The sequence below is a fragment of the Uloborus diversus genome, chromosome 9 (assembly GCF_026930045.1).
Source record: "Uloborus diversus isolate 005 chromosome 9, Udiv.v.3.1, whole genome shotgun sequence".
Classification (NCBI taxonomy): Eukaryota; Metazoa; Arthropoda; class Arachnida; order Araneae; family Uloboridae; genus Uloborus; species Uloborus diversus.
This window is the reverse complement of record NC_072739.1, coordinates 9381099-9408153: the sequence shown is the minus strand read 5'-3', so window position 1 is coordinate 9408153 and position 27055 is coordinate 9381099. Positions and strand designations below refer to the sequence as shown.

At 33.7% G+C, this 27055-nt stretch overlaps 1 protein-coding gene across 1 annotated transcript in view; it reads left to right on the top strand.

The window, feature by feature from the left end:
• Positions 1-26139, top strand: part of LOC129229207 (geranylgeranyl transferase type-2 subunit alpha-like) — a 39875-nt gene extending 13736 nt beyond the window's left edge. The window contains exons 4-13 of the mRNA XM_054863469.1: positions 1796-1983; positions 3940-4134; positions 7642-7725; positions 8480-8562; positions 8644-8739; positions 12003-12154; positions 14474-14562; positions 16230-16358; positions 22660-22932; positions 25423-26139. Of these exons, the coding sequence (XP_054719444.1) occupies positions 1796-1983; positions 3940-4134; positions 7642-7725; positions 8480-8562; positions 8644-8739; positions 12003-12154; positions 14474-14562; positions 16230-16358; positions 22660-22932; positions 25423-25574 (1441 nt within the window). The 3' untranslated portion in view covers positions 25575-26139. The remainder of the gene's footprint in view (positions 1-1795; positions 1984-3939; positions 4135-7641; positions 7726-8479; positions 8563-8643; positions 8740-12002; positions 12155-14473; positions 14563-16229; positions 16359-22659; positions 22933-25422) is intronic.
• Positions 26140-27055: the final 916 nt, after the last annotated feature.

The window sequence follows — 27055 nt, the reverse complement described above, 5'->3', positions numbered from 1 at the left end:
TACAGCTCTTTTCAAGTACCCCGCTTGTTGTACAATCTGTTAGGAATAAATTTCACCACCTTGTCACACCAGACTTTCTAGACAGTTGGCCCCCAATCATTATTTCTAAGTTTTATGCTGTTAAGTCTCAATTTTTGATTGAATTTGTTTTATAAAAAATGCATATTGATTTTTAGGTTTCGAAACTTTCAACATTTAAAATTGAGGGGATTGTAACAAATAATGTCATATCTATCAAGCATTATATACATTAATACAAAATAGTAGCAAGTGATCATAAAGTATAATTCTTCGAAAACCTTAGTAAAAGAACAACATGCCAATGTTCCCAAACTGGAACATGCCTGAAATATTAGATAAAAATACATTTTTCGAAAAAATATTCTTGAACTGTTTAAGTGATGCCTAATTGTCTTATTTTATGATGCAACTGGATGTCAGTAACTGTCTTGATGCAATTTCTGTAGATAACTAGCATTGTATAAATTGATCCAGTGAGAAGCAAAGGGATGTTAGTGGTCATTTGCAAGTTTTGAGGAAAATGTGTTTAACTTTTTGAATACGGCAGACACATATCCCAACTTCATCTTAAGAACAGCGAAAGTTTAGGAATTCGACCCCCTTCCCTTGAAACAGGTGCAAGGCCCCCTACGGCTAAAAGCTGCTTTCTCCCGGAATTGCAACGGAAAGGGTTGCAACCATCAGCATTGTTTAGGACTGACCAGGAAGGGATGCCACTTAGACAGCCATTCTTATCAGCCTGCTCTGCATGCTTCGCTGAACATTGCTAATCTTTCAAAGAATGTCTCCAAACTTCCCCTCGCAAGCAGCCTGCCGAAAGGGAGAAAGGACTACCCTGGTACAGCTGCTGTACCGAAGACGTGTGTGGTCCAAATTATTTTGTGGTACAAATGCTGTACCGCTGTATTTAAAAGGTTAAAGTACCTGTCCTAGGTAGGCTTTCATTCAAAAGTTTTCTAAATCGTGTCATTTAGCAGAACCAATCAGGGCTACTAATACTAACCCCAAAACAGAGGAAAAGTTTACCTAACATTGGTACTGGTTATCTCCAAATTTTTAATTTTGCCACTTACAATCCCTTTGCTTCTCACTGCCTCATAGGGTAACGGCAGCAGTAACAGACAAGGGTCCAGTAACAGACAGTCATAGGTTTGGATTTAAATAATAAGAATTTTAGGCGGGTAAAACTAATGTTGCTGCGACCCATGAGTACGGTGTAACCATCTAGTGTTATCAGAGTGAATTTTATGAGCCAGTTGATAATTACAAGGCTGTGGTGTAAGGTTGTAAACAGCCACCATGTGATCTGCCGGTGTTTAATGTTCATTTGAATTTAATAAGGCTTTAGATCAAAAAATAAAGAACTTTTGCACATTTTGAGGAGAACAGGGGAACTGTGTCCATTGCTCATCCTTTCCTCATCCTATCTGTTACTGGGTATCATCAGAACTGTCTGTTTCTGGGGGGGGGGGGGGGGGGGGGGTCCGGACCGTTTTTCAAAATCAAGCAAATGAAAATAGAATTAACTCTTTCAGAGGATCCAGAAGCAGCCAAACGTTAGATGACATGTTGTTGCATGAGAGAGAAATCGTTTTAAAAGTCTAAATACATTAGAAGGCTCAGAAAATTGTGTTAACCTGAGAGCGATGTCTTAAACATGTCTGTTACTAATGCCGTTACCCTATGTGTTCTGAGCGTAATTGTATTTGTTCGAAAAAAGGGCAATATTTGTATATAAAATTATTAATCACCCATTTCATAATAACTTGTACAGAAGCACAGAAGAATTGAAAAACTTGGCTTTGGTTGAATTGGGCTTGACTCAAAATTGCTTAAAAACGAATCCGAAATCTTATGGAGCATGGCATCATCGCTACTGGGTCATGAAATTCAATCCTGAGCCGGACTGGAAGAGAGAATTGAAACTTTGTGGATTTTTTCTTTCACACGACGAAAGAAATTGTGAGTATTGATTCCTACTTTTGTATGTTTTACCATAATGTACTCTCTCAAATCCCCTGACATGAAATCTGCAATTGTCTGTAATCAGTGCAAGATTGAAATGTAAACCATGAAATTCACATTTAAATATTATGTATGAATTTAAGACAGAATTATCATTATGACTGTTAAATGCTAAAAAAGAGGAATTAAATTCTTATTTTAGCTTTTATTTTAAGGTTAAATTTGTATGAATATTTTTATTAAGAGTTCATTGTAATATTATTTATCTTTTGCTATTATTTGTAGTAATTCTGCAATAGAAATTTTTATTTTAATTTATTGTCTTTAAAACTAAACTCTTGTTAGAAGCTGTCCATAAATGATGTCACTTTTTTTTTTTTAATTTTTGACCCCCCCCCCCCCCCCGCTCCCCCCGCTTTCTCACAAAGTGCCAGGCTTCACCTTAAACCCCTCCCCCCCCTCTTTGTCACTTTTCATGCTATTTTTCATAAACATATCCATATAAAAAATGCTAGATGTCACATTTCTTCCCCCTTGTCACAAACCAGGGTTCGTGCTTTTTTTATTTGTTTAAATCAAAAAAGTCGGATTTTTTAAATTTAAATCAGATTTTTTTTAAATTTAAATCAGATTTTTTTGATGTTTTCAAAAATTTGTAATTATCAATTACTTTACACTTATAAACATAATATATTTCATACAATAAATGAATCCATTCAGCTTTCTTTTAAAACTAAGATAAGTTCTCTAACTATCCAATACAAATACAAATACAAATACAAAAGTGACGACCAGCAACAGGCTCTGGGCCCAGCTAGACTGGTCCTAGTCAATTTACAATCCCCAGTGAAGATCAATGGCCCTCTTAAAACTATCGACTCCCTTGCTCATTACCACCTCTTCCGGTAAGCTGTTCCAAGGTTCCACTACCCTGCTAAAATAATAATTTTTCCTAATATCCACGTTAGCCTGAGATTTAAATAGCTTAAAACAATGACCCCTTGTCCTGTTTTCAGTGCTAAACTTCAGCCCCGTAACATCTTTCGTTTTAATAAATTTAAACAACTGAATCATGTCCCCTCAGTCTCTTCTTTGCTCAAGACTACATTTTTAGCATTCTAAGCCTGGAATCATAGTCTAAATGAGAAAGTCCGTTTTTTAGCCTTGTAGCCCGCCTTTGAACCCTTTCCAATGCATTAATGTCTTTCTTAAGATAAGGAGACCAAAACTGAACAGCATACTCCAAATGAGGTCTTACCAAACTTCTATATAAGGGCAGAAGAACTTCTTTAGGTTTGTTTGAAATAGATCTATTGATAAACCCAAGCATCTTATTGGCTTTGTTGCTAGCTACGCTACACTGTTGGCTGAACTTTAAATTATACATTTTAAGGATTTATAAATATGTTATTTTACTTAGATAGGAAGTGATTTTGTTTTATGCTTTGCTTAAAAATAAGGTTTCCATCATCATGTACATTTTAACGTAAAAGAATATGCTGAACAATTACTTTTCTCAACTATATAAGTATGGTGTATAAGAAAAACTGCAAATTTGTATTTGGTTCTGTACTGAATTGAACTGTAATTTCAGAGTAAAAGCAATATTGCAAGAGTTAAATCTGTTTCACGCACAGAAAGAGGGATTCATGTAGTTTTGCCTTTTGAATTTAAGATTGTTTTATGCAGAGTAGTGAAATTTAGAGCAGCACATTCCAAAAATGCAAAATTAATTTATAAAAATAAAATAAACTGATTTTAAATCAATGATTTTGTTTAAAAAATCACTTGATTTAAATCATAATTTTAATCATGATTTAAACCAAACTGATTTAAATCAATGAACCCTGTCAAAAACTCACAATTCCACGAACCCTCCCCCCCCCCCCTCAATGCGTGACATCGCTTGTGGACAGCCCCTTACTCAGTTAAGAAATTTTAAATGTTTTGCAGTTCATTGCTGGGACTACAGGCGACTCGTTAGTAAAAAGTGTGGTGTATCCCCAGAAGAGGAGTTAGCTTACACAACAGAGCTGATTGAATCTAATTTTTCCAATTACTCAGCCTGGCATTACCGCAGCACTTTATTGCCTGTTGTCCATCCTGGGACAGTGAAAGGATCTATCAGTGAGGATGTGCTGCTAAAAGGTAAATTTATCTGTTTAGATGAGGCTTGCTGTCTGACCACGGATTGTATGGAAAGAAAAACATCCGTTTTACAGCCGGAAATGGACGAATCTATTACATACCTGCCAACCTTTCCGGATTTCCCGGAAGTTTTACGGATTTTTATGTCCTTTTCCGTTTTTCCGGTTATGAGCAAAATCTTCCGGATTTTTCACGTTTTGTAGAAAAAATAATTATCTCGCCAATTTTGGCGCTAACGAGACTTTTGTGGAACGTGGCACCGCGTTATAGTCCAAGTAGCCAAGGAAAGGTTGCCGTAAGAGAATGGCACGAGAAGAAGCGAGGCAAGATTATGACATCACTGAGTGATGCAGCGCATGACTTCATCGGGATCCAATCAAAGCAAGTGTCGCGGCGGGCAACTAGGGGCACAATTTCGGCGCCAATTATCTTCTCATTCTCTCAATTCGAGCTGTTTTTGCTTCGTTCTTTTTTTAAGATGAGTAACAAATGTTATTTCCAAACTTTTAAAGAAAGCAATAAAAGTAATATTTACTAAACGAAAGTAAGTTCAATTGATATAAAATTCATAACTAATATATTGTTAAATGTAAAGAGGGTAGGTGTCCTGTTTGATTTTATTTTGCGTTAAAATCTTGTGGATAAAAAAAAAAAAATCTTCCGGATTTTTTTTCTCGGAGGTTGGCAGGTATGCTATTATTTTTTAGCGATGCCAGCTTTTGCAGAAGCAGAGTCTCATTCAAATGAGTGGAATAACGGCATCAAATTTTTTCTTTTCCCCCTAATTCAGATAGATTTGTCTTATCTGGACGTTTGAAAATTCCATACAACCCGTGGTTGGACAGTAAAGCGTACTAGTTATTTCTCTCTTTGCACTAAGAGACCATTCAGTAATTACGTAAGGATGATTTTTGCAATTTTTAACCCCACCCCTTGTCTCATGAAAGGGGGTGCATAAGATTTTTTCGAACCCCTCCCCCCTATTCTTTCGTAAGATTCCATTTCGTTTTTCAAAATAATGAAATAATGAATCTTACATCCACTGGAATCGTTATCAAATTCACTATTATTAAGCTAAACCTTTTTGTGTTAAGAAATATTTGCTAAAAATTTGGAATTTAGACTGAATGTTTTTTTTTGACATTTTTACTTTCTTCTATATCTAATGTATAGAAGAAAGTATTGGATTCGTGCAAATTTTCGAATTTCGAATTTTGACGGATTCGAACGTTTTGAGATGTGCTGAGTCCATTTCGACTATTTTTGGAAAATGTCTGTCTGTCTGTGTGTGTGTATGTGTGTGTGTGTGTATGTGTGTGTGTCACGTCTGTGTGTGACCAGTTTTTTGTGGCCGCTCTACAGCAAAAACTACCGCATGAAATCGAACGAAATTTGGTACACATATGTGCCGCTATGTGAACTTGTGCCCATTGGTTTTTGGCGCGAATCCCTCCAAAGGGGGTGGAGCAATGGGACGTTTTTTGAGTTACGCTTGCTTGCTATTCCTCAGGAAGTAACTGGCGGAATCAAACAAAATTTGGTCCATATGTTGCCATTAACAGGAACAGGTGCTGATTCAATTTTGGTGTCAATAACTCAAACGGGGGTTGAGCTATAGAACGTTTTTTGTCGTCAATTGTGACTGCTGTATCTCAAGAAATAGTGAACGGAATGAAAGAAAAATTTATCGGCAAGTAGCCCTTAGTGGGTATAAGAGCTGATTTTATTTTGGTGTCAACAGCTAAAAAGGGGGTAGCGCAATCACCCGTTCTTTTTTTCCATTGTGAGTGCCCTATCTCAAGAAGTAATGCTGCGTTCTGGTTGAAATTTGGAATATATGTGAATCCATATGTAAACAGGCTTTGGTTCAATTTGGACACCAATCGCTCCAAGAGGTGTTTTTTTTTTTTTTTTTTTTTTTTTTTTTGCGAATAAAAATAGCTTTATTAATGCTATATAAGAAAGATAAATCGTAATAGATTGTCGTCTGCGTATTTCTCGTGATTTTAATTGTATGGAAATGATCGGAAATATTATCTCAATGATTTAAAATTTTTAACTGTTGCCATCTTATGTTTGTTAACAAATAAAATATTTGTAATTCATTCAAGCAAGGCTTTTAAAATAACTTTCAATTTTCGCTCTTTGCTTTGCTTTTGCAATAATTCAGACATTGGGATGGTCGTCAAGTTTTTTCATGTGAAATTTTGTTTTTGTTGGGAATATTGCTTCCTCATCAAGCATGGGGAGGGATCAGAAAAAGGAAAAATATAGAAGAAAGTTTCGTGATGGCCACAACATACTAGTTTTGTATATGATGCGATACTAATTAAAATTAAACATGCCATACATAGTGTGATTCTTTTATTATATTTTAGACTAATTCATTCTTTGTAAAACAAATCCTAAGCTCATCCTAATACATTTTTTACTTCCTTTTACAAAAAAGGAAGTATTGTATTCGCGAAAAAATTTTCACTCAAAAATCGGCCTTAATTTCCATTTTGCTCACCCCTGAATGAATGTTGAGTCTTTCTTTCGACTCGACCACGCGTGGATAAGTGCCTAAGAACGTATAGACACACGAAATATCCATTTTGACCATTCCCAAGTTAATTACAACAAGTTTTCTCATGACCTCTGTGTGTAAGTATGTATGTGCGTATGTATGTCGCATAACTCAAGAACGGTAAGTCCTAGAAAGTTGAAATTTGGTACGTAGACTCCCAGTGGTGTCTAGTTGTGCACCTCCCCTTTTGGTTGCATGCGGGTGTTTCCAAAGGGGTCTTTTGCCCCTTTTTAGGGGGAAATCGTTAATTTCGATGCAAGCTCAAGTGGTGTTATAACTTGGCGGACATTTGGCGATATATTGCCAGTCTTTTGGTCGCCAACTTGGGGACAAATTTGGTGATTTTTTTCTTTTTTAAAAATCTGGTTTCAATTTGGCACTGTTGGTGATATTTAGAGAGTAAGCAATTGAATCACTTTAAAATTGCCAATAATGGGAAAATGACATTAAATTGGAGTAAAAGAAAGGTCAGCTCGTTTACTTTCCAGATGCAAATGAAATAAAGCCCCTGCCAAACCACTTGACTGCGCAATTTCTATGCAATATATAGACTTGAAAAATATTATGTAAGTGGATTTGACCCCCTCCCCTTCAAAGTAAGGGTATGTAGAGATTTTTCCAACCTCCCCCCCCCCTCAGGACCCTTACATAATTAATGAATGGCCCCTAACAATCCTTGAAAAGGGGTATGGGCGTAGGAGGAGATATAAGAAATATGCTTCTAGAATTTTTAATTTGATGCATTCAATGGTGATGGCAGATTTCAATCTGGTCCGGATTTGATGGCATTGAATGTCTATCCTCCTCGATTTAATCATAACCTTGGTTTAACGATAACTCTTTCCAGTCCCTTGACAATCGCTAAATTGAGATTATACTGTAATTGTTGTTTTTATTTAATTAATTTTTTTTTAAATATTTATTGATTTATTTTCAAGAATTGGATATGGTTCAAAATGCAGCATTCACGGATCCTGATGATCAAAGTGTCTGGTTTTATCATCGATGGCTGCTTGGGCGAAGTAAGTATTTCCTTTGGAAACCTACACACAGTTTTGTATGTCTAAAATTTAAAAGTTTTTTCATAATTGCACAATTCTTAAAAATGTACTGTCGAACCTCATTTCTTTTAAGATATTATGTATTGAAAGGTTATTTAAAGATATTATTCTATTTTAAAGGGTTCAAAGGCGGGCTACAAGGCTAATAAATGGGCTTTCTCATTTAGACTATGATTCCAGGCTTAGAATGCTAAAAATGTACAGTCTTGAGCAAAGAAGAGACCGAGGGGACATGATTCAGTTGTTTAAATTTATTAAAATGAAAGATGTTACGGGGCTGAAGTTTAGCACTGAAAGCAGGACAAGGGGGCATTGTTTTAAGCTATTTAAATCTCAGGCTAACATGGATATTAGGAAAAATTATTATTTTAGCAGGGTAGTGGAACCTTGGAACAGCTTGCCGGAAGAGGTGGTAATGAGCAAGGGGGTGGATAGCTTTAAGAGGGCCATTGATCTTCACTGGGGATTGTAAATTGACTAGGACCAGCCTACCTGGGCGTAGAACCTGTTGCTGGTCATCACTTTTGTATTTGTATTTATCTGGACTAACTGGAACCAAGGGCCATGGGATGACCAAAAATTTGGATAATCCGGGTAGTATGGCGATAAGCAAAGCAAATTTTACTGTCTTCAAAAAATTTTACTTGAGTCCCCTATCACCCCTGATGCTGATGTAATTGGATACTGTCTTAATCAAACTTATTTTAATTTTCAGGCAAAGTCCCCCTCCAGATACTCAATATAAGTGTCCTAAAGCCTCAAAATATTGTCGCAATTTTGCTCTCTGAACCTTTTAAGGTATATTATTATTATTATTTTGAACTTTTGTTTTAATAATGAAAAGATGAACTAAGATCAAGTTATTTTTAATTTGTTCAGATCAATGAGAGTTGTATAGAACTGAAGATAAATAACATTCCAGTCAATGCAACATGGACGCCTGTTGGTTTCCCTTCAGCACCTCCTACTGTTTGGGTAAGCAATATTTTCATCCTTAATGTAATACAGTGCAGAACCTTTTATCCGGGAACCAAAAAACCAGGAAACCATAAAACCGGCAACCTTATGCCGATTTTCTCGCTATTTTTTAAAAATTAGCATTTTTGGCAATTTTTGAAAAACTAAGCATTTTTTGGAAGTACCTAAAAGAATATAAACGGTTTTTTAATAAATACCACATTACTCGTCTATAACTCGGGAAAATGTTTACAAAAACGAACTTCAAAGGGTTATACTTAACACGGGGCAAAATTTCCGAAATATTTTCTTAAATTAAAAAGTACACTCGTAAGTCTGAAGTTTTCGGGTTTTATTCCAACTGAAAAATAAAGAAATGAATATTGTCACATTCTAATGCAATATTTCATTGAATGGTTTCTAATTAAAGCCGTTTAGAGCGTAAGTGATGTCGCAAAAGTGCGGGAAACGCCGAAAACCAGATTCGGGAATTTTTCAGATAGTTGATGGTGGAATCTAGAAATCGTTAAACACCAGACTCATTAATCAATTGATTTTTAATTGGTATGAACTTACTGCAAACGCAATAAATATCAATAACTACCATAATCGCAAACACCAAACCTTTATTTAAAAAAAAAAGTTCAAAAACTTGTTTCTTGCCCTTCTTTTCATTTTCTTTCGTTTTAAAACATAGAAAAGTGATTTTTTTTATCTTTTTCCTTTTCTAAATGAATGTGAGGGTCTCAGGTCTTATGGATAACTAAACTTTTTTAGTGTTTAAATTATTCTCTCTATACTAGTTTTTAATGTTTCGATATTGATAATTAATTCTGAACTGTTTTCTTCTTATTTTAATATGCATTGCTATTTATTATAGTAATTTAAGTTTTAGAAACAATCGGCCAATAGCACTTTTTAGCGATCAAGAAAACTGGGAAATTCAGATATCCGGGATAGCGATATTCCCGAACTTCCCGGATAATTGGCTCTCAACTGTACTAAAGTATTTTAATACCAATAAAAGTGGTCCATTAGGCGCGTTTCCATGGGCACTTTCGACCCGGGAAAAAACCTGCTTTTCACCACATTCCGGTTATTTGCGGGATATATGCTGGAATTTTTCTCCTCCTGCTTCCTTCTGGAGTAAAAGTGGAGTTTTTACCCAGAATGCATTATGCGAAACAAGTTCGTCTACTTGTTGGGGTACCACTAAGGATGCTGGGTAAAAACCGCTTTCTCTGGTTACAATGGAAAAGCTCTTTTTACATGTAAACGGGGAATTTTTCAACCGGTTTTTTTCAGAGCCGGAGCAGTTATTTATGAGGTAGAAAAGTGTGTTGTGAACGTGGCTAATGGAAAGTCACAGGAGGTCACCATGACCGCCCAAAAATTTTCTTATTAGGCAAACTTTGACGGTTTAGAAAAATTGGAGCATTGCAATATCATTTTTATTTTTTTTGTTAAATTAAGCTTAACGTTTCTTTTCATTTGATGTAGGTGTGTGTGTTCTTGTGCATTGTATCCTTCGTAAAAATTCAGAGTTTCATTTGGTAAGTTGAGAATCTCCGCCTGAAAATTTTAGCTTGGAGCACCCCTGAATACCAATGTTTTATAAATTAAAAAGTTTTAAACATAGTCCTGTTTCTCGTAACATTTTCACCTTTGTGCATTTTTTACAATAATTACAGTTTGTACTGTCTTTAGAATAATCTGCAGTTTAATATTTAAATCAAATTCAAAAATAATTTAACTTAATTTACGTTTTTGTTCTAAGCAGGCCTATTATTTGGGTATCGAGGATCATCTGTTCCTTCCTCCAGGCTTTTAGAAACAAAATGTAATTATGTATTTGTGCATACATTTTGTTGTTTTTTCCTATAAAATGTATGGAGTTGTATACCCTTTGCCCCCTGCCAAGAAACTTTGAAATAGTGGCCCTGGCTTTTAGTGCCTTAATTGGGGGGCTCAATTTGATTTATTTAAATGCTTTCACAAACTATATTATAATTGAAGATATAGTAATGTACCTTTTTGGTTTCTTTGACTCAGTATATAAAATGAATAGTTCAAATTAATTTTGTTTCAAACTTTGACAAAACTGACCTCTTGTACGATCATTTCCTGTTCCTTGTCTAATGTTCTCCTTTATTACTATGTTTTTAACTGTGGTAAAATTACATTACATTGTTCTTATCTAATGGTTTAATTATGTCAGTAAATCTATTTTATGTTTTTATGAAAACAAGCTTTTAGAAATATTTTGAAATTTAGTGTTTTAAAACACCCAAATTTTATCTTTAAAATAAAATTTTACGTGCATTCAAAGCAGGTATCTCGTTCGTTTGGAAAAAGAGTGCAATACGAAATTTTTAATTTTCTCTTTTATTCGCTTAAAGGGCTTCAAATGACGATATCTTCTTTGGAAAATGACAGATTTTTTGTTCTAATATTAACCACTGGAGAGCACAGTAAATTTACCTTTCTTAATGCAAATTGCCTGAAGAGTTCAACTTCAAACACTTCTCCTGTAAAATTTCATTTCTTCGTATTGTGGCACTCTTCTTCCGAAGGAGCAATACATCTTTTTACTAATATACTTAATCTTGTTTACATCAGGGTTCATACTCCTCCTGAAAATCCTGAAAACTCCTGAAATTTAATTTTTTCTTCTAAGGGCCCTTAAAACTCCCGAATTTTTGTTTTAATCTCCTGTTTTTCCCCCTCTCCTTCTGAAAATAATTTTTACTAGTTACAGTGCTTCATCAATCTCGAAATAAAACTTTAACAATCGCTAGTTTTAATTCCATGTTGTTAGGCTGCCATATCAAAAGAGCCAATCAAAAATCTCGTACTATACAGAGCACCCATTGCTTTTTGCAAAGACATGGGGTGTGTTTGAACCGACTGACCGGTTACTCCATTCAAACATGCCCGTTTACTGATCGTAGCTGCCACTAGAGAACGAAGCAAGAGCATGTCCTAGGTTTTGCGTTAACTGCTATTAAGCGTATTTTCTTTATTGCTAATCAGTATTGCTGTTGCTATTTTATAGTATATTTAGCATTGATAATACTAAATATACTACAAATACATAATATACGGAGTACTATATACTAAATATACTAAAAACCGCTCGTGTTGTTACTCCTGAAAATTCTGCTTTTGACTCCTGAAAACTCCTGAAATTCATTTTGTCTGGAAGAGTATGAACCTTGTTACATTTATAGGGCTCATATTGAATTTTACTTTAATCTCTCTAATTACTTTTCTGGATTCAGGTCTGTGATTTACCGGATCTCAGCAATGATGCGGATTCATGTGAAATAGCTGTTGAATTGAAGAAAGGAGACATAAGAAGTTGTTTATCATGTAGTATAAATGGAGTAAAATCGTTCAATTGGATGAAGACAAGTAGAGCTGACGCCTTTCGGTAGTATCTCTTATTATTTAGCAAAATTTTGCTTCAAATCATAAAAATATTTTTTGCAGCACTTTTCTATTAACTGATGCATGAAATTGCAATACAATATTACTTTCTCTTTTTCCCCCTTAACTTAGCTTTGCAAAAACTTGTTGACTGGCATTTGATGAGCCAAAACACATAATTCTTACATTATAAGAATTTTTAAATAACATAATCTATTTTTTAAGTGATAAGAAACAAAGAGATTTAAATTTAGAAGATTTTTTTTCTGTTTCAGCATTTAAAGTTCTTCAGTAAAAACAATATAAATGTCAGTGTTTTAAATACAGCAGACCCTTGTTTTACGCGGGAGTTACGTTCCACAAAAATGCCACGTAAATCGAAACCGCGTAAATTGAGACCAAATACCAGTGTTAATATAGGAGGTTTGGTTCCGCAGATAACAAAATACTTCATTCTAGTGATGACTAATTGTATAATAAGTTTAATGTGTACTTATATTGACTTTTATGCACAACATACATAAAGAAAACATAAATTAATTTCGTTTTCTGCTTATAAAGAGGAGCTGGCTATGATAGTCTTTTGGTAGTCATTAAGAATTTTTTTCTAATTCTTTGCAGAGCATTAACGCATCCCTGATCACTTGCGTCATTTCCATGATAAAATCTTCCTTCACTACCAAATCAGAAAGATCATTTCTATTGTCTAGGAATGGCTCAACATTTTCAATGTGAACGTTTTCGGCTGTGTGTCACTGACGTCGGTATCCTCGATGGTTTTGTCCTCCTTTGTCACTCCTAGAAGCTCTTCTTCCAATGAGCTCTGAACTGTGCGAGTTTAATAACTTTGCTTCTGGAAAGAGCTCTGGAACCAATCGCATAAAATATCTCCAATGGCCCAAGCTCGATTATTAGCACGCCAAAATACAGTTGATTCCGCGTAATCTGCAATCTTTAGGAGTTAGGATTTTGAAAGAGGGGAAAATTTTATCTGTTTGCATTGCCGCATCCGCGTAAAACCGAAACTCGTCCGCGTAAAATAAAATAAATGTGTCAAATCTTAAACCACGTATAATCGAAACCGCTTAAAATAAACCCGCGTAAAACGAGGGCCTACTGTATTCACATAACTTTCTTCAGAGAACTTTAAATTTCACTGTTTTAATATTTTTCTATAATTTGTATAGTCTTAGTCCATAGCCAAACAAACTAACAAAATCTTTATAAGAGTTTAATTAATTCATAAAGCGTTATGTAGGCATTAAGTCTCTTTTAAGATACAAAATAGAATAAAGAGAGTTGCTAAATAAGAACTATATATTGCTAATACAGGATTGCCAAAAAGAAAAAAAAAATTGCCCCTCCCTTGTATCCGTCCCTGCCATGACTTGACTGAATGTATTAAATACACCTATTTTAACTTTGTAAGTCCAAGACCTATTTTAAAATAGTCTTATTTTGTTCTTCCCCCTTCTTTCTAACGACATCAAACCTTTCAAGGTCATTGAAACCTAACTAGTTTAAAACTATCATTACATCAACACCCATACCACTACTGTTCTTACATCTACTCTTAACAGGAGTAAACGAGTGACCGAACCAGTTTTCGCCCATTTGCAAAATTTAAAGGGGGGGGGGGGCTCAGATGTTTTCCCCATGGTTTAACGGTATATTTTCCCCATAGAAACCGATTTCAGTACAGATTAGAGTAATTAAAATTTTACATTTCTGCAAAGGAAAAAGTACTAAAAGCAAGGAAGCTCTAATTTCTATTTGGGGGCTTGAGCCCCCACTTGCGCACTTGCCCCCCTATATGGACGCCCTTGGTTCAAAAACCTTACCCTCCCCTCCTTTACACATTTTTGTTGCAACCTAACTACATCTGTTTGCAACATTTACTTTGTAAGTGTACCTGTTAGCAGCAAGGAGCTTTTTGATCTTTAACTAAAATTTTTTACGTACACTTATGGTTTTTTGCAAGAGTAAATGTATGTGCGAGTGTTATTGCTTTTGTAAACTATTGTATACATTAGTATCGTTTTTTACCTATTTTGCAGAGTATCTGCGAAAATCACTTATCTACGATTACCGGCCACCCTATTCTACAGATGATCGGGAGTTAGCTGCGGGTTATTTCTCAAATTTAACAAAAATAATAGAGATTTACCCATTCCACCTATAGTTACTTATGTTCAGCTCACTACTTCCATGTGAAATCTACATCTGCAAATTTTCAAACAATATCTTCAAGCAGTAATATTTTGTTTAGTATCAGCATTATTTGTCCATGAACTCATAAATTCCTTATTTCTCCTTTTTTTAGTTCTGTTTTAAGTGCAGCTACCAAAGAAGTTCTTGAACAAGAATTGGAATCCTGCCAGCAGTTAAATGAATTAGAGTCCAATTGCAAATGTATGTACTATGATAAATTAAAATTATTTAAAAAAAATCAACTGAAGAGTATTTAGCACCATTTATAAATTAGTAAATAAGTTAAATATCTTATTTTATTTACAAAAAATAATATTTAATTTGTTGTTACTTAAAGCTTAATACTTATCATCTTTTCCTAGATTTGTGTCAAGTTATCAAAATTTTGAAAGCGTGCATTTTAACATCCCTTTTTCTTTAAGAAATTGAACGTAATATTTATTTATTTTTCTTTTTTTTAAACCTGAATTTTACCATTGCTTGTCAAAGTAACTAAGGCATACCTCACTTTTTTTAACTTCCCAATCTAAATGTTGACTAAAATATCATAGAATGGGGAAAAGGTATTAGAAATCATAACTTCAAATATTCTTTTGCTGTTTAACATCGCTGATCATCTACTTTTTTGTCAATTGCTGAAACACTTTTTACTGTTGCTATTCTGTCCTTCTTTCTCAGGGTTTGTAAAAAAAATTCTGCTTGTTTTTACTCACATTAAAGCAGATTGTGCAATGCATTGTTTATTACCAAAGGTAAATTCTCTGCAAAATGACAAAATCTTTACTAATAATGAAGCTGAAAAGGTGTCTCTGGATGTCTGTTACGCACATAGCACCTAGACTGTTCGGCTGATTTTATTGAAATTCGGCACAGAATTAGTTCATAGCATAGGGAGTGAGCTCCTCGAGGCGATTTTTCAAAAATTCGATTTTGTTCTATTCCTATTCCAATTTTAAGAACATTTTACCAAGCAAATTATCATAACATGGGCGAGCAAATTACAATAACATGGACCGGCAAATTACCATAACGTGGACGAGCAAACTACCATAACATGAGTGAGCAAATGAACATAGCAAATTGGCGAGAAATTCATCATCCATTAGTTGTAAATATACAGAAGAACCAAATGACCTTTAAATTTTATACTACGGGCAAAGTCGTGCGGGTACCGCTAGTACTGAATAAAAGCAGAAACGAAACAGCTGGTTACAGCATCCAGACTGGTTTCTCCTTTGTTGTGGACTTATCACAGTCTGGAATGACCATATTAAAGCTGAAGGCAAAAACCCTCATAAAGGAATTGAGTAGGTTTAGCTCCAGCTATTAGGAGGTTGATTGAAATGCTCCCATAATACTAAATGCTTATCGCATTTGCCTCAAAAAGTGACCTCCCGCATTGACTCCTGGTATGAAGGATAGCACTTCCTAGCAGCCATCCAACGACAACGTTCCTATGGCGATGGATCCAAACAATTCAAATCAAATTGTTAATTTTTAAAGTTTAAATTTAGAAATGAAATGAACCAATTGCTAAATTCTCTGCTATTAATTTCTAATACCTTCGATAGATGGCAGCGGCCTGCATACCAACATCGACTAGTCCTTGTTCATTTTGATTTCATTTTTGCTCTATGCAAAAAGTGAGAAAGTGATAGACATTTAGTATTATAGGGGCGTTGTTGCTAGTAGCTTTAAATCCCAAGTAGATTAATTGTTCATTACATTCATGCTATTTTTTTAATCATTAATATTTTTGTATTTTTGTTATCTGATTATTTAGCAATCTTTTTAAAGCCTTATGACTGTATAAACTTTTCTCTTTTTATTTTCGTTTTTACCATTTCACTCATACCTTATTATTTTAGGGACGTTGTTCACTTCTATTCTTCTAATGAGAGCTTTAAACGATCGTAAATTCGACGATAAGATAACAGAATATATGGAAAATATTAAAGAAGTTGATAGTTCAAGGAAAAACTACTACAATGATTTGGGTAAGATTGTTTGACACCTTTGTGGTTATAAACACATATGCACAGTGAGAAAAATTTGTAAATTTATTAACAGCTCAGTGGCAGCTGTAGCTTTAAGATATTCTTCCTTTTTTTAATAATATCTAATTCACTTAACTTCAAAATATGAAATAGTTTATAATTACAGTATAACTTCTATTTAACGATACCTGATTTAACGATTTCCTCAATTTAATGATACATTTCACTGGTCTGGGTTTGACTGTATCAAATGTCCATGCTCCTTGATTTAATCATTACTTTTTTCAGTCCCTTGACAATTGTTAAATCGAGGTTATACTGTATGTTAAATAAGAAATGACATATCACTGAAAACCACTTGAGTTTTAATTATTTTGGAACTCTTTTCTTTGGATCAGGATTTGCCAAACTTTTTCATGCATCAACCCCCTGAAAAAACTTTTAAAAATCTTTTTTTCTTTTTCTTTGTCAATGGATAGTTGTATAAAGTTTTACTGCCAGCTTTTTCATTCACTTAAGCAATGTAGAGTGCAACTTGAACAATTTTACGTTGAAGAGTGAAACATGTGCGTTATTTAAGGGGATTGACTGTAGCTAGCTTTGTTTTTAGTAATTTTATCTCTAATATGATAAAACTAATGTTATTAAACTTAAATTATTCAAAGTATCATTGAAACAGTAATCTAAGTGTTAAGTTTGTACTGTTTTAGTAAAATGCCTATTTAATTAATACTTTTTAATCATAAGAAAGCAGAGAGTTAATAATAATAAAATAATCACTGACTTTGGCTGAAATTATTAAACAAGAGTCTTAAGTATTAAATAACACGTTCTTACATTTCAGTTAGTTTGAACAGAAGTTATAACAACTTGGCTAAGCTATCAGAATAATATAAATTTGAAGAGAGAAACTACAGGGTGGCGACAGATCAGGGAAATCAGGGAGATCAGGGAAAAGTCAGGGAACTTTATTAATCAGGGAAAAGTCAGGGAAATATCAGGGAATTTTGAAAAAATAACAAACAATCAGGGAAAATTGATTTTATGAAGAAAAAAAATTTTTTTTTGCTTTGCAAAATTAAGTCTCCTAATTCTCTACGCAATTTCCGGCAATTATCTGTTCAAAAAAAAAAAGTTAAAATTAATGAGGTACGATTATACACTGACGCATATTTGTGCATCTTTTTTCCTCAACGTCAAAGTATTGCATCTTACTTATTAACCACAGGATGCAAGATGGCTTCTGTGTCTGTAAAGTTGTTTATTTTACCTCGGCTGAAGTTTGCTTTCACGCTTTCAATACTACGTAAAATAAACAACCCTACAGGCAAAGAGGAAACCGTCATTAATGCCTTAAGTGTATTGTAATCAAGATTTCAAGAAGAACTCTTTGTTTTTTGAATTAATACTGATAAAAGCTTAAAAGTTATTACTTCTTCGCGTTTTTAATGTAATTACTAAAATTTAACATTGAATCAAAAAAACTTCGTTTTTTTGCCGTTATACTATTTGCTGTCACCACAGATTAGAAATAGAAAGGTTTTCTTTTTCAGGCTTAAATGATTCTTTTATTTTAAAACCATTCTTTTATATATTTTGAAATTAACCAATTGTTTTTCCCCCCTTACATTTTAAAGCTGTTTGTTACAAAAGCAACCTAAAATTTTTTTCAATACAAACTGAAAGCATTTGAAATAACTTGTGCACTTAAGTAAATATCTTTATTTTTTTATTGTTAAAATGCTGTAACCATTCATTAAAATCTATGTTCTTGATTAGAGAAAAGCTCCCTATGAATGAATGTCAAAAGGTTTCATCTGTTTTTCCTAAATATGTCAATTAGTTATATAAGAATAACTACATTACTTCTATTTTTTCACTATTACTTGTTATTCTTGCAACAATTATTATACTGTTTGAAAACTTAGTTCAAAATAATTTCAATTACTTTATAGTTCTATCATAAATACACATGTTTTTAAGAGTGATTTTAATAGTTTCTAAAAATTCTTATGCTAAGTGGTTACTGGAAGTAAAGTATTTTTTTTTTTTAATTTTATATAAATTTCCATATGGAAAAATTTATTATACTGTTTTGTAAGGTTTTTTCCAAACAAATTGACTTGATATGTTTTTTTAAAACATTTTATTAAAAAAAACAGCATCTTTTTAAAATTATATCTTTAGTTCAACAACTTTACGCAACTTAAAAACGTTTAAAATACTGCGTTTTGTACAAACATACAATGAATTCCAAGTAGAGCAAAGTAAGGAAACCATTATCATTGGTAACGTAAATCAGGGAAATTTGATGAACCTAATCAGGGAAATCAGGGAAAAGTCAGGGAACTTTTTTTCACAGTTCCTGTCGCCACCCTGAACTATGATTAACATGAAATAGAAATATGAAAAAGAAAAAGGTAAATCTCATATTAAACTATAATTTGGCTAAGAAAAACAACAAATACTTCAAGCAGATTCATAAAGTGAATTCTCTACATCAAACTCATTACATGTTTTTTGATTACCTAATTCTAACTTTCTTCGAGTTATGTTTGAGCATTACTTTTAATTGTTTTAATTATAACATAAATTCTTGCTGTTTTCCTGGAAAAAAACACCAACTCTAGAAAATAATTCCTTTCAGCTACTTTAACTTCTTAAATGTGGTATAAAAAAAAAAACTTTGAAGAAAAATATTGGGGAGAAGAGGCATCTTTTAATTTTTCAGAAGATATTTTTCATATGCACCAAAGTTCATAAACATCTCAATGTGTTTTCATCTTTATTGCAATTAGTTTACTTAAATAAGTACTTAACTTGTTCTCTCTCTTTCAATTCTAATGAAATTTATTTGCTTTTGAAGATTCAAATGTATCATAGCTTTCCCAATTAAACTTAACATTCCAAGTCCAGACATTAAACTTTTATCTATATGGTTTATTATTATTATTATTACTTCACTAGCTGCATTGCCCGGCTTTGCACAGTCCGAGGCCTTCGAGATAGGAAGGCCATCCAACTAGCAAATGACGTCATCGTTTGTCGATCCACAATGATATTGGGAAGGGAGCACTTCGATTAATATTTTGGTTAAATAAAACTATTTGGTTTATTTATTATTGTCTTCTGTTATTCAAGTAGCATTACAAGTTCTACTTTTTCATTTGAAAACATAAAAAGGAACCGATAATCATACATTAAAAAATACACTGAGCTTAATTCATAGTCTTACAAAGTATTCAAATAACTAAACACGATTTTATTTTACAATCATGTTAAAACAAAGTGATAAATAAACACAGTTTTATTTTTCATTAGAAATTGTTTTTTAACTAATCGCATTTTAAGTACTCGTATATTGTATTGAAACATTAAGTCTTAAGAAGTATTCAAATAAATAAATGAACTTTCATTTTACAATTACATCAAAACAAAAAATAATATTACTATTGTATTTGAATCAGAATTAAATGAAATTTTAAAAAATAAATAAACATTTTTACTTAAGTAAACGGGAAACAGGACTGCAATATGTTTCAAAGACATAACATCAAATTAAAGTACATAATACCAGATTATTAATGTTAACTTAGCTGAGCAAATTTATGCTTTTAAAAAGACGTGAATGCTTGGGTGCCATCCCCAAAGTAGACGGTGCCCTACCCCCTTCAATTATGAAACCTTCAAAAAAAAAAAAAAAAAAAAACCAAAGCATCTCCATCTCCCTTAAAATTTCAAGGGCACAGTTATTTATAACTATAGCCGTTGAAAAGCTATCATTACTATGAGACTATGATTCCGACCCCCCCCCCCCCCTTCGGTGGGCACTCTCGAAAAATTACACAGGAATTCAACTTGAAAAACGTTAATTAAAGAATGAATGATACATCATGAATACTGTATGTTGTATATCAAAAAATGTATTCAATATCTAAACAGCCTTTTTTTTTTTTGGAATTCGGCTACTTTCCCATTTTTAGCTTTTTCTGCTGCTAATGATTCTTGTGTGTGTGGGGGGGGGGCTTTAATTGTTCATCATTTTAGGCTTTTGAAAAATTATTTTAAAAAGCATTAATTGATGACAAAGTAATCTTTTTCAAAAAACTTTTCATAGAATGACCATTTTAGCAACTTTCTTTAATACTTAAAACCTCATATATGTTAAATTTAGATCAACATTTTGCTAAGTATGCTCTTTTAGGAAATCAATGTGACAGTTTTGTGACAGGGGGAAGGGAGGGGATAACAAGAAGTGTGACATCACGCGTTGTTTATAACAATATGCTCATGTTGAACAGCGTTACATGTAACAAGGAGGAGGGGGGGGGATTTGTTCAAAAGTTTGTAACATACTTGATAGACAGCCCTTTAATTCAATTTATGTTACAGTTTCAGAGTTCCTGAAAGCTTATTAACAGAAAACCCAAGGAGTTCAAAAAATATGTAGTTCAAGACATTTTGCCCTTTTTAAGCATAAACAAACAAGCATGGAGCATTTGGCAAAAACACGTTGTGTATCCACTGCTCAAAATTAATCTTTTGCAAGCCCAGAAATTATGAATACCGTTAACTTAACCACAATGTGTGCATAAATATCATAAAACCTAAAGACAACAGTGAAAAAAAACCATATATATATATTTTTTAATTTACGCACAGAACCAGCTTGTTTGAATAACATTGCAGGGGCGTAGTTGGGGGGAAATGTTTAAGTATCGAACCCACGACCTCCGGCGTTCAAATCTAATCTTTTATCTCAAAACTACGGAAACCCATCAAGGAATGTTTTTTGATCAAAATAACACATGCTCGCGTATAAAACAATTTAATCGAAACCGAAAATATAAGATTAGTTCAGTTAAAAGCCTGTTTCAATAAACTTGTTTACATTTTTACTGAATATCAACACCAAGTTACGCTTCTGATAGCAACAAGTATATTCGCAGAAAATTTTGACATATGTATATTGTTAGTTTGGAAAATCCATTTCGAATAAATGCGTGTTCAAAGTTGAAAAAATAAAGAAATAAAAAGTTGCAAGTTAACCGTTTCAAATATTAAAGCAGTATGCTGAAATTACAAATTACAGACAAAGATATCGGAAAGGAAACTGACAATTGTTTGTGTAATGGAGGAAAACTTAAGAAATCTTAACTGCATAAAATGTAAATTTGTTTATCTGAGAAAAGAGTACTTACCTCCGAACTTTAAAATTTATTCCATGAAGCGCCCAGCTTTTTGCTTTACATGCAGGTTGTTCGGCAGCGGAACTCGCTGACTCACTTTTCACTCAGCAGACTTATATTATAACTTAAGACTTATATTATACATATATTTTTTAATTGCCTCTACATTCCGGTACGTGGGAAGGAAGAGATAAATAAAACAGAATTGTATTCAAAAATATGCATCCGAAGTTACATATTTCCTGTTTCATCTATATCAACCAGAGCAAGCAACACTACTGGTAAACTGCACTGCTTTTAAGTTTCGCGCCAAGTTCAAAGATCGACTACTGGTGGCGTAACGAAGCGGGGGGGAGGGGAGTTGTCTGGCCTGTTATCACGTGGGTCTCGCACAGTCTATCTCAAAAATAAAAAGTTCTGTCAAGTGACGCATGTTCAACGATCAGGCTACAATTTAAAAAAAAAATATATTGTGAATTTCCGGTCAAAATACTCACTCTTAAAGAAAAAAACAGCAAATCGAAAATTCCCGAATAAAGGTTTTTTTTTTATTGTTTCATGTAACACGTAAAGCAATTGAGAGAGTATAAAGATAAAAACTATGGAAGCTATAAATCATATCAAAATCAATTTCAAATTGAAAAACTTCATTATAATAAAGCCTTGTAATAGAAAATGCTCTAATATATGTACCCATATATGTCCAGCTTTTAGTTTGACATCTAACAATTTTATGTAGAAAACTAAATAAGAAATTTAGAAAAATAAAAAAAAAATTGAAAGGAATTTATCATTCAATTTAAATATTTATGCTTAGTTGCCAAGCTATCTTTTTCAGAAGTATAAGATTTGCTTCAAAAGCTTTTTACTTTAACGCCAAATGTGTTCCGTAATTTTTGTATAAATTCTGTATTTATATTTAAGAGATGAAAAATCATGCAAAAATGAAACATGTAGACATTCAAACTTTTAAAATTTCATCAATAAGTCAGAAGTTTGTGTTATTATTTTGAACCTCAAAGTCTGAGTATATTGTGAACTTGTGGTCAAAAATAAAAATCTATTGTGAAGAAATTGCTTTAAACATTTATACCTCAAATTTTGCATTACAGGTAGTAAATTTGTGATAGAAAACACCATTGAAACTTTACCAGTGGATGCTACAGAAATCAATCTGGCTAACAGAGGACTGACCAGTCTTCACCACTTTGATCAATTTATTTTAATAGAGAAAATAGATTTGTCTTCAAATTGTTTGATATCAATCTTTCCTCTGTGTCACCTAATATGTGTAAAGACAATAATTTTAGATGACAACCAACTGACCGATTTGGAAGGACTGGAAAATCTGACGCAGTTGAAAATTCTTTCAGTGAAGAGAAATTGTATCCTTTTCTTAAAGATGAGATTCTGTTGTTGAAAAATATGTTTTTTTTCTTTACTTGGTTCTGTTGAGGTGGGGGTGTTAGGAAAATTACAGCAAATTATATCAGTGTTGCTGAGTTCTTTTAAAACACTCTCCAGAGGTTGTTTTTCTCAGTGTTGCTTCATTTCAAATATTAAAATATTTCACTTGAAACACTTTTTCAGTTTTTGCACTGTTTAAGACCAGGTGTTTTAAATCTGTTTCTAACTATGTATTAATTGTAAGAAGTTTTTTAAAGAATATTTTTTTATTTTAAAAATTAATTAGAAATTTTCCTAAAAATGATATTTTCTCTGAAATGTAAATAATTATTAGGGGTTCAAATGATATATATTTTATAAAAAGGTTTTAAAATAATAATAATTTTTGTGAGAAATGGTTTGTTAAACAACAGGTAATCATTTTAATTCTAAGCAATGTGTTAGAAAATTATACTGAATTACATGTGTAAACAAAAAAGTTAAGTAATCTCCAAATGATAATTTAAGTTATTATTGCTATCTTTACTAATAATAAAGCAGTAAGTCTCTCTGTCCGGAGGATGTCTGTAGGATGTCTGTAGGATGTCCGTAGGATGTCTGTGACGCGCATAGCGCTTAAACCGTTCGGCCGATTTTCATGAAATTTGGCACAAAGTTAGTATGTAGCATGGGGGTGTGCACCTCGAAGCGATTTTTCGAAAAATTCGATGTGGTTCTTTTTTTATTCAAATTTTAAGAAAAAAAAAACTATCATAAATTACGAAATTATCATAACGTGTAACCGTAACATGGGCACAAGCCAATTGGCGAGATACGAAATTATCATAACGTGTAACCGTAACATGAGTACAAGCCAATTGACGAGAAAATTCACAATACATTATTTGTAAATACAGGCGAACCAAAAGACCTTTTAATTTTTCTATTACGGGCGAAGCCGTGCGGGTACCACTAGTATAAAATAAATGAGCAAGACTAGCCCAAACTTAGGACATTCGAGAGTGAGACTATGTTTTCAATGCAGAAAAGTGTGAGTTAATGGGTGTAGTCAACAAAAAGCTTATTATTGGGAGACTTGAGGTGCAGAAGCTCAATTTTCTGTGTAGAAAAAAGTTCCTTATAACCCTGAAACGTGTCTGTAATGTCTTGCACATTTGAGGCAGTGCGAAGCAAAGGGATGTAAGTGGTCAATTTCAAGTTTTGAGTAAAACCCATTTAAAGATACTCCTAAGTATATTCAGTAAGTTACCATCCTATAGCCAGGGCTAAGGCAGAAATACATGAAATATACTGCCAGCTCAGTCAATTCCAACCGAGGACTGCAGGAATTGACTGAGCTGGTGGTGTGTTTCATGGAACTCCTAGGTAGATTTTCATTGAAAAGTTTTTCTAAATCATGCTATATAACAGCACCTATCAGGGCTACTAGAACTATCTTGTACCAAGACAGAGGAGAGGTTCACCAACAGTTTTCATTGGGTTATCTCCAAATTTTAAATTTTGCCACTTACATCCCTTTGCTTCTTACTGCCCCATTTGTGCATTATCTTGCTTGTTTACCACTGACCTGCAGTCTGCCCAAGCAAACCGAAGCCTGCTTAGATTGGCACCATAAAACCTGCTTCTTTGCCAGTCTCCTCTCGCTGGATAGAAGCTAGTGATGTGGGTTGTCATAGCAACTATACTTCAACCTTTATTCATGTTTCAGCTTGGATTAGGCTTGTTGAATTTTCATGGTTTGCCGCTTACCAGTTAAAAGACATGTGGACGGGGAATCTCGCGATCTTGGTACAGCTGCTTGCAGGTTTTACTAATTTTGAGGTACAGAAAATAAAAAGGTAAACATACCAGTAGTGGCCAGTGCTTCAGTAGTATAGCTTGACCACGAAGAGAAGGCGGATGACCTTGAAGCGAAACCTCATTTTGTATCATTTGTAATAGGTAGAATCAACCAGAAAGCACCTAAAAGTGAGAGTCGTTCTCACTGATCCTATCTATCACAAAATAATAACAATCAATCTATTACAAAGGATACAAATGATGTGTTTGCTTCAAGGTCAACCGCCTTCTTTTCGCGGTCAAGCTTTAGTCACTTCAAGGTTTATGTCTGAAAAAATAGGATTCCAGGTCTCCCAAAGGATTTAAAAGTGCATCCAACGTGCAGAAGGTTCTCCTGCAGGTTTGAATTCATTGGGAAACCTGGAATCCTATTTTTTCAAATATAAACCTTGAACTGACTACTACTGAAGCACTGGCCACTGCTGGTGTGTTTACCTTAATATTCATATTTCGTGTCCATAATGAGCATAATGATAAATTATTTTTAAATTTCTCTTCAGGTGTGCTCAAGCACTGCTTGGTTTGCTTGGGCGGACCACACGTCTGTTTTATTTACCAAGTTCTTTTATCATAAATTGTTCATAATGTGTTTTACATAGCTTATACTTATATTCTTAACTCACGGTCAGTAATCAATGATGCTGATGGCCTCATCATGTTAAAAAGGTGCAAAAATCTTCAAGAGCTATTTATTCAGAATAATCCAGTTTGTGATACTCTACATTCCAACGAAATTAAGAAATTGCTGAATATTGCTAAAATAGAAATTGAAGACTCATAATATATTATATTTAAGTAATAATTGAACTATATTGTGCATTTCAAAAAGGTAGCATCTCGTGAAAAGAAAACGACTTATGAAAGTTTACCGGTGTTATCTTTAACTACCTACTGTAAAAGCACTTATTTCTGTGAGCTATGATTTTTGTGAAAATGCAGAAATCTAAGATCTCGCAAGCTGTAAATTTTAAACTTGATGTGAACAGAACTAAAAGGAAGAAAAAATATATTGCAAGGCTTAAACTTTTGCAATAGCGACCCACCTATGAAAAAGTGTTTCATTTTGTGTCACACAGGTAATTGTAGTGCAATTAATTAAAACTATTTTTGACTGATAATACTATAAAAGTATTACAAATTAAAACAGTTGTTCCCTTTTCAAAAGACACACCAGATAAGAAACAGAGATGTTACCTTCTTGAAATAAAAGTTGTACGACAATTCTGATATGTTAGGATCAGTGGATAAATAACGAAACAGAAGCTATAAAGCAGATTTTATTTGACATTCTTCAAAAATACTGACCGAACTTGTTTAAACCCTTTTCCCACTGGGAAATTAGTCGCATAATTTCGTTCTCTTAAAAGTCCTTTGGCTGCTGCTGGCACCAGTTAAGCACGCAATCCTTTACTTCATTGTCCCCTAAGTGCCTTCTTGAATTCCCCAAAGATGTGAGATCACATTTACATGGGGATAGATCTGGATCATAAGGGGGATGGTTCAAGATTTCCCACTTAAATTTCCGTAAAAGTTTTTTTTATGCACTGGCTGTGTGTGGTCCCGGTAACGCTAGATCACAAACAACAAATGCAACAGAGGTACTATTCTGAGAAATTTAAGTGGGAAGTCTAGGCGTCATTCCAAGCTCGTCAGCTTGCAAGATCAAGATTTTTGCTCACGTGATTGGTTATGACGTGGAAATGTCGCAAAGCAGCATTTTAATCTACTCGAACGTAGCTTGCGGCTAGGTTCGAGTAGATTAGAATACTACTTTGCGACATTTCTACGTCACTACCGATTATGTGAGTGAAAATCTCGATCTTGCAAGCTGACGAGCTGGGATGACCGCCCAGATCTGTCCCCACGTGATCGCACATCTTTAGGGAACTCAAGAAGGCACTTCGGGGACGATTTCATTTGGGCGATAAAGTAATGGAGAGCGTGCGTAATTAGTGTCGGCAGCAGCCAAAGGACTTTAATGAGCTCGGAATTATGCTATTAATTTCCCAGTAGGATAAATGTTTAAACAATTTCGGTCAGTATTTTTGAAGAATGACGAATAAAATCTGTTTTATTCGCAACTCCAATAAACTATAGTGGGGGCTGCAGCCACTGTCTAATGGCGGATGAAAAAGGCAAAACAAACAAATGCTGTAACTTATAACTTGCTTTGATGCTTAGTGAATGACAGTAATTATTAATAGTGTTTGTGGGAAGTTTTCTTTTTTATTCTTCTGAAATCACAAACTGTCTGAAGCCTGT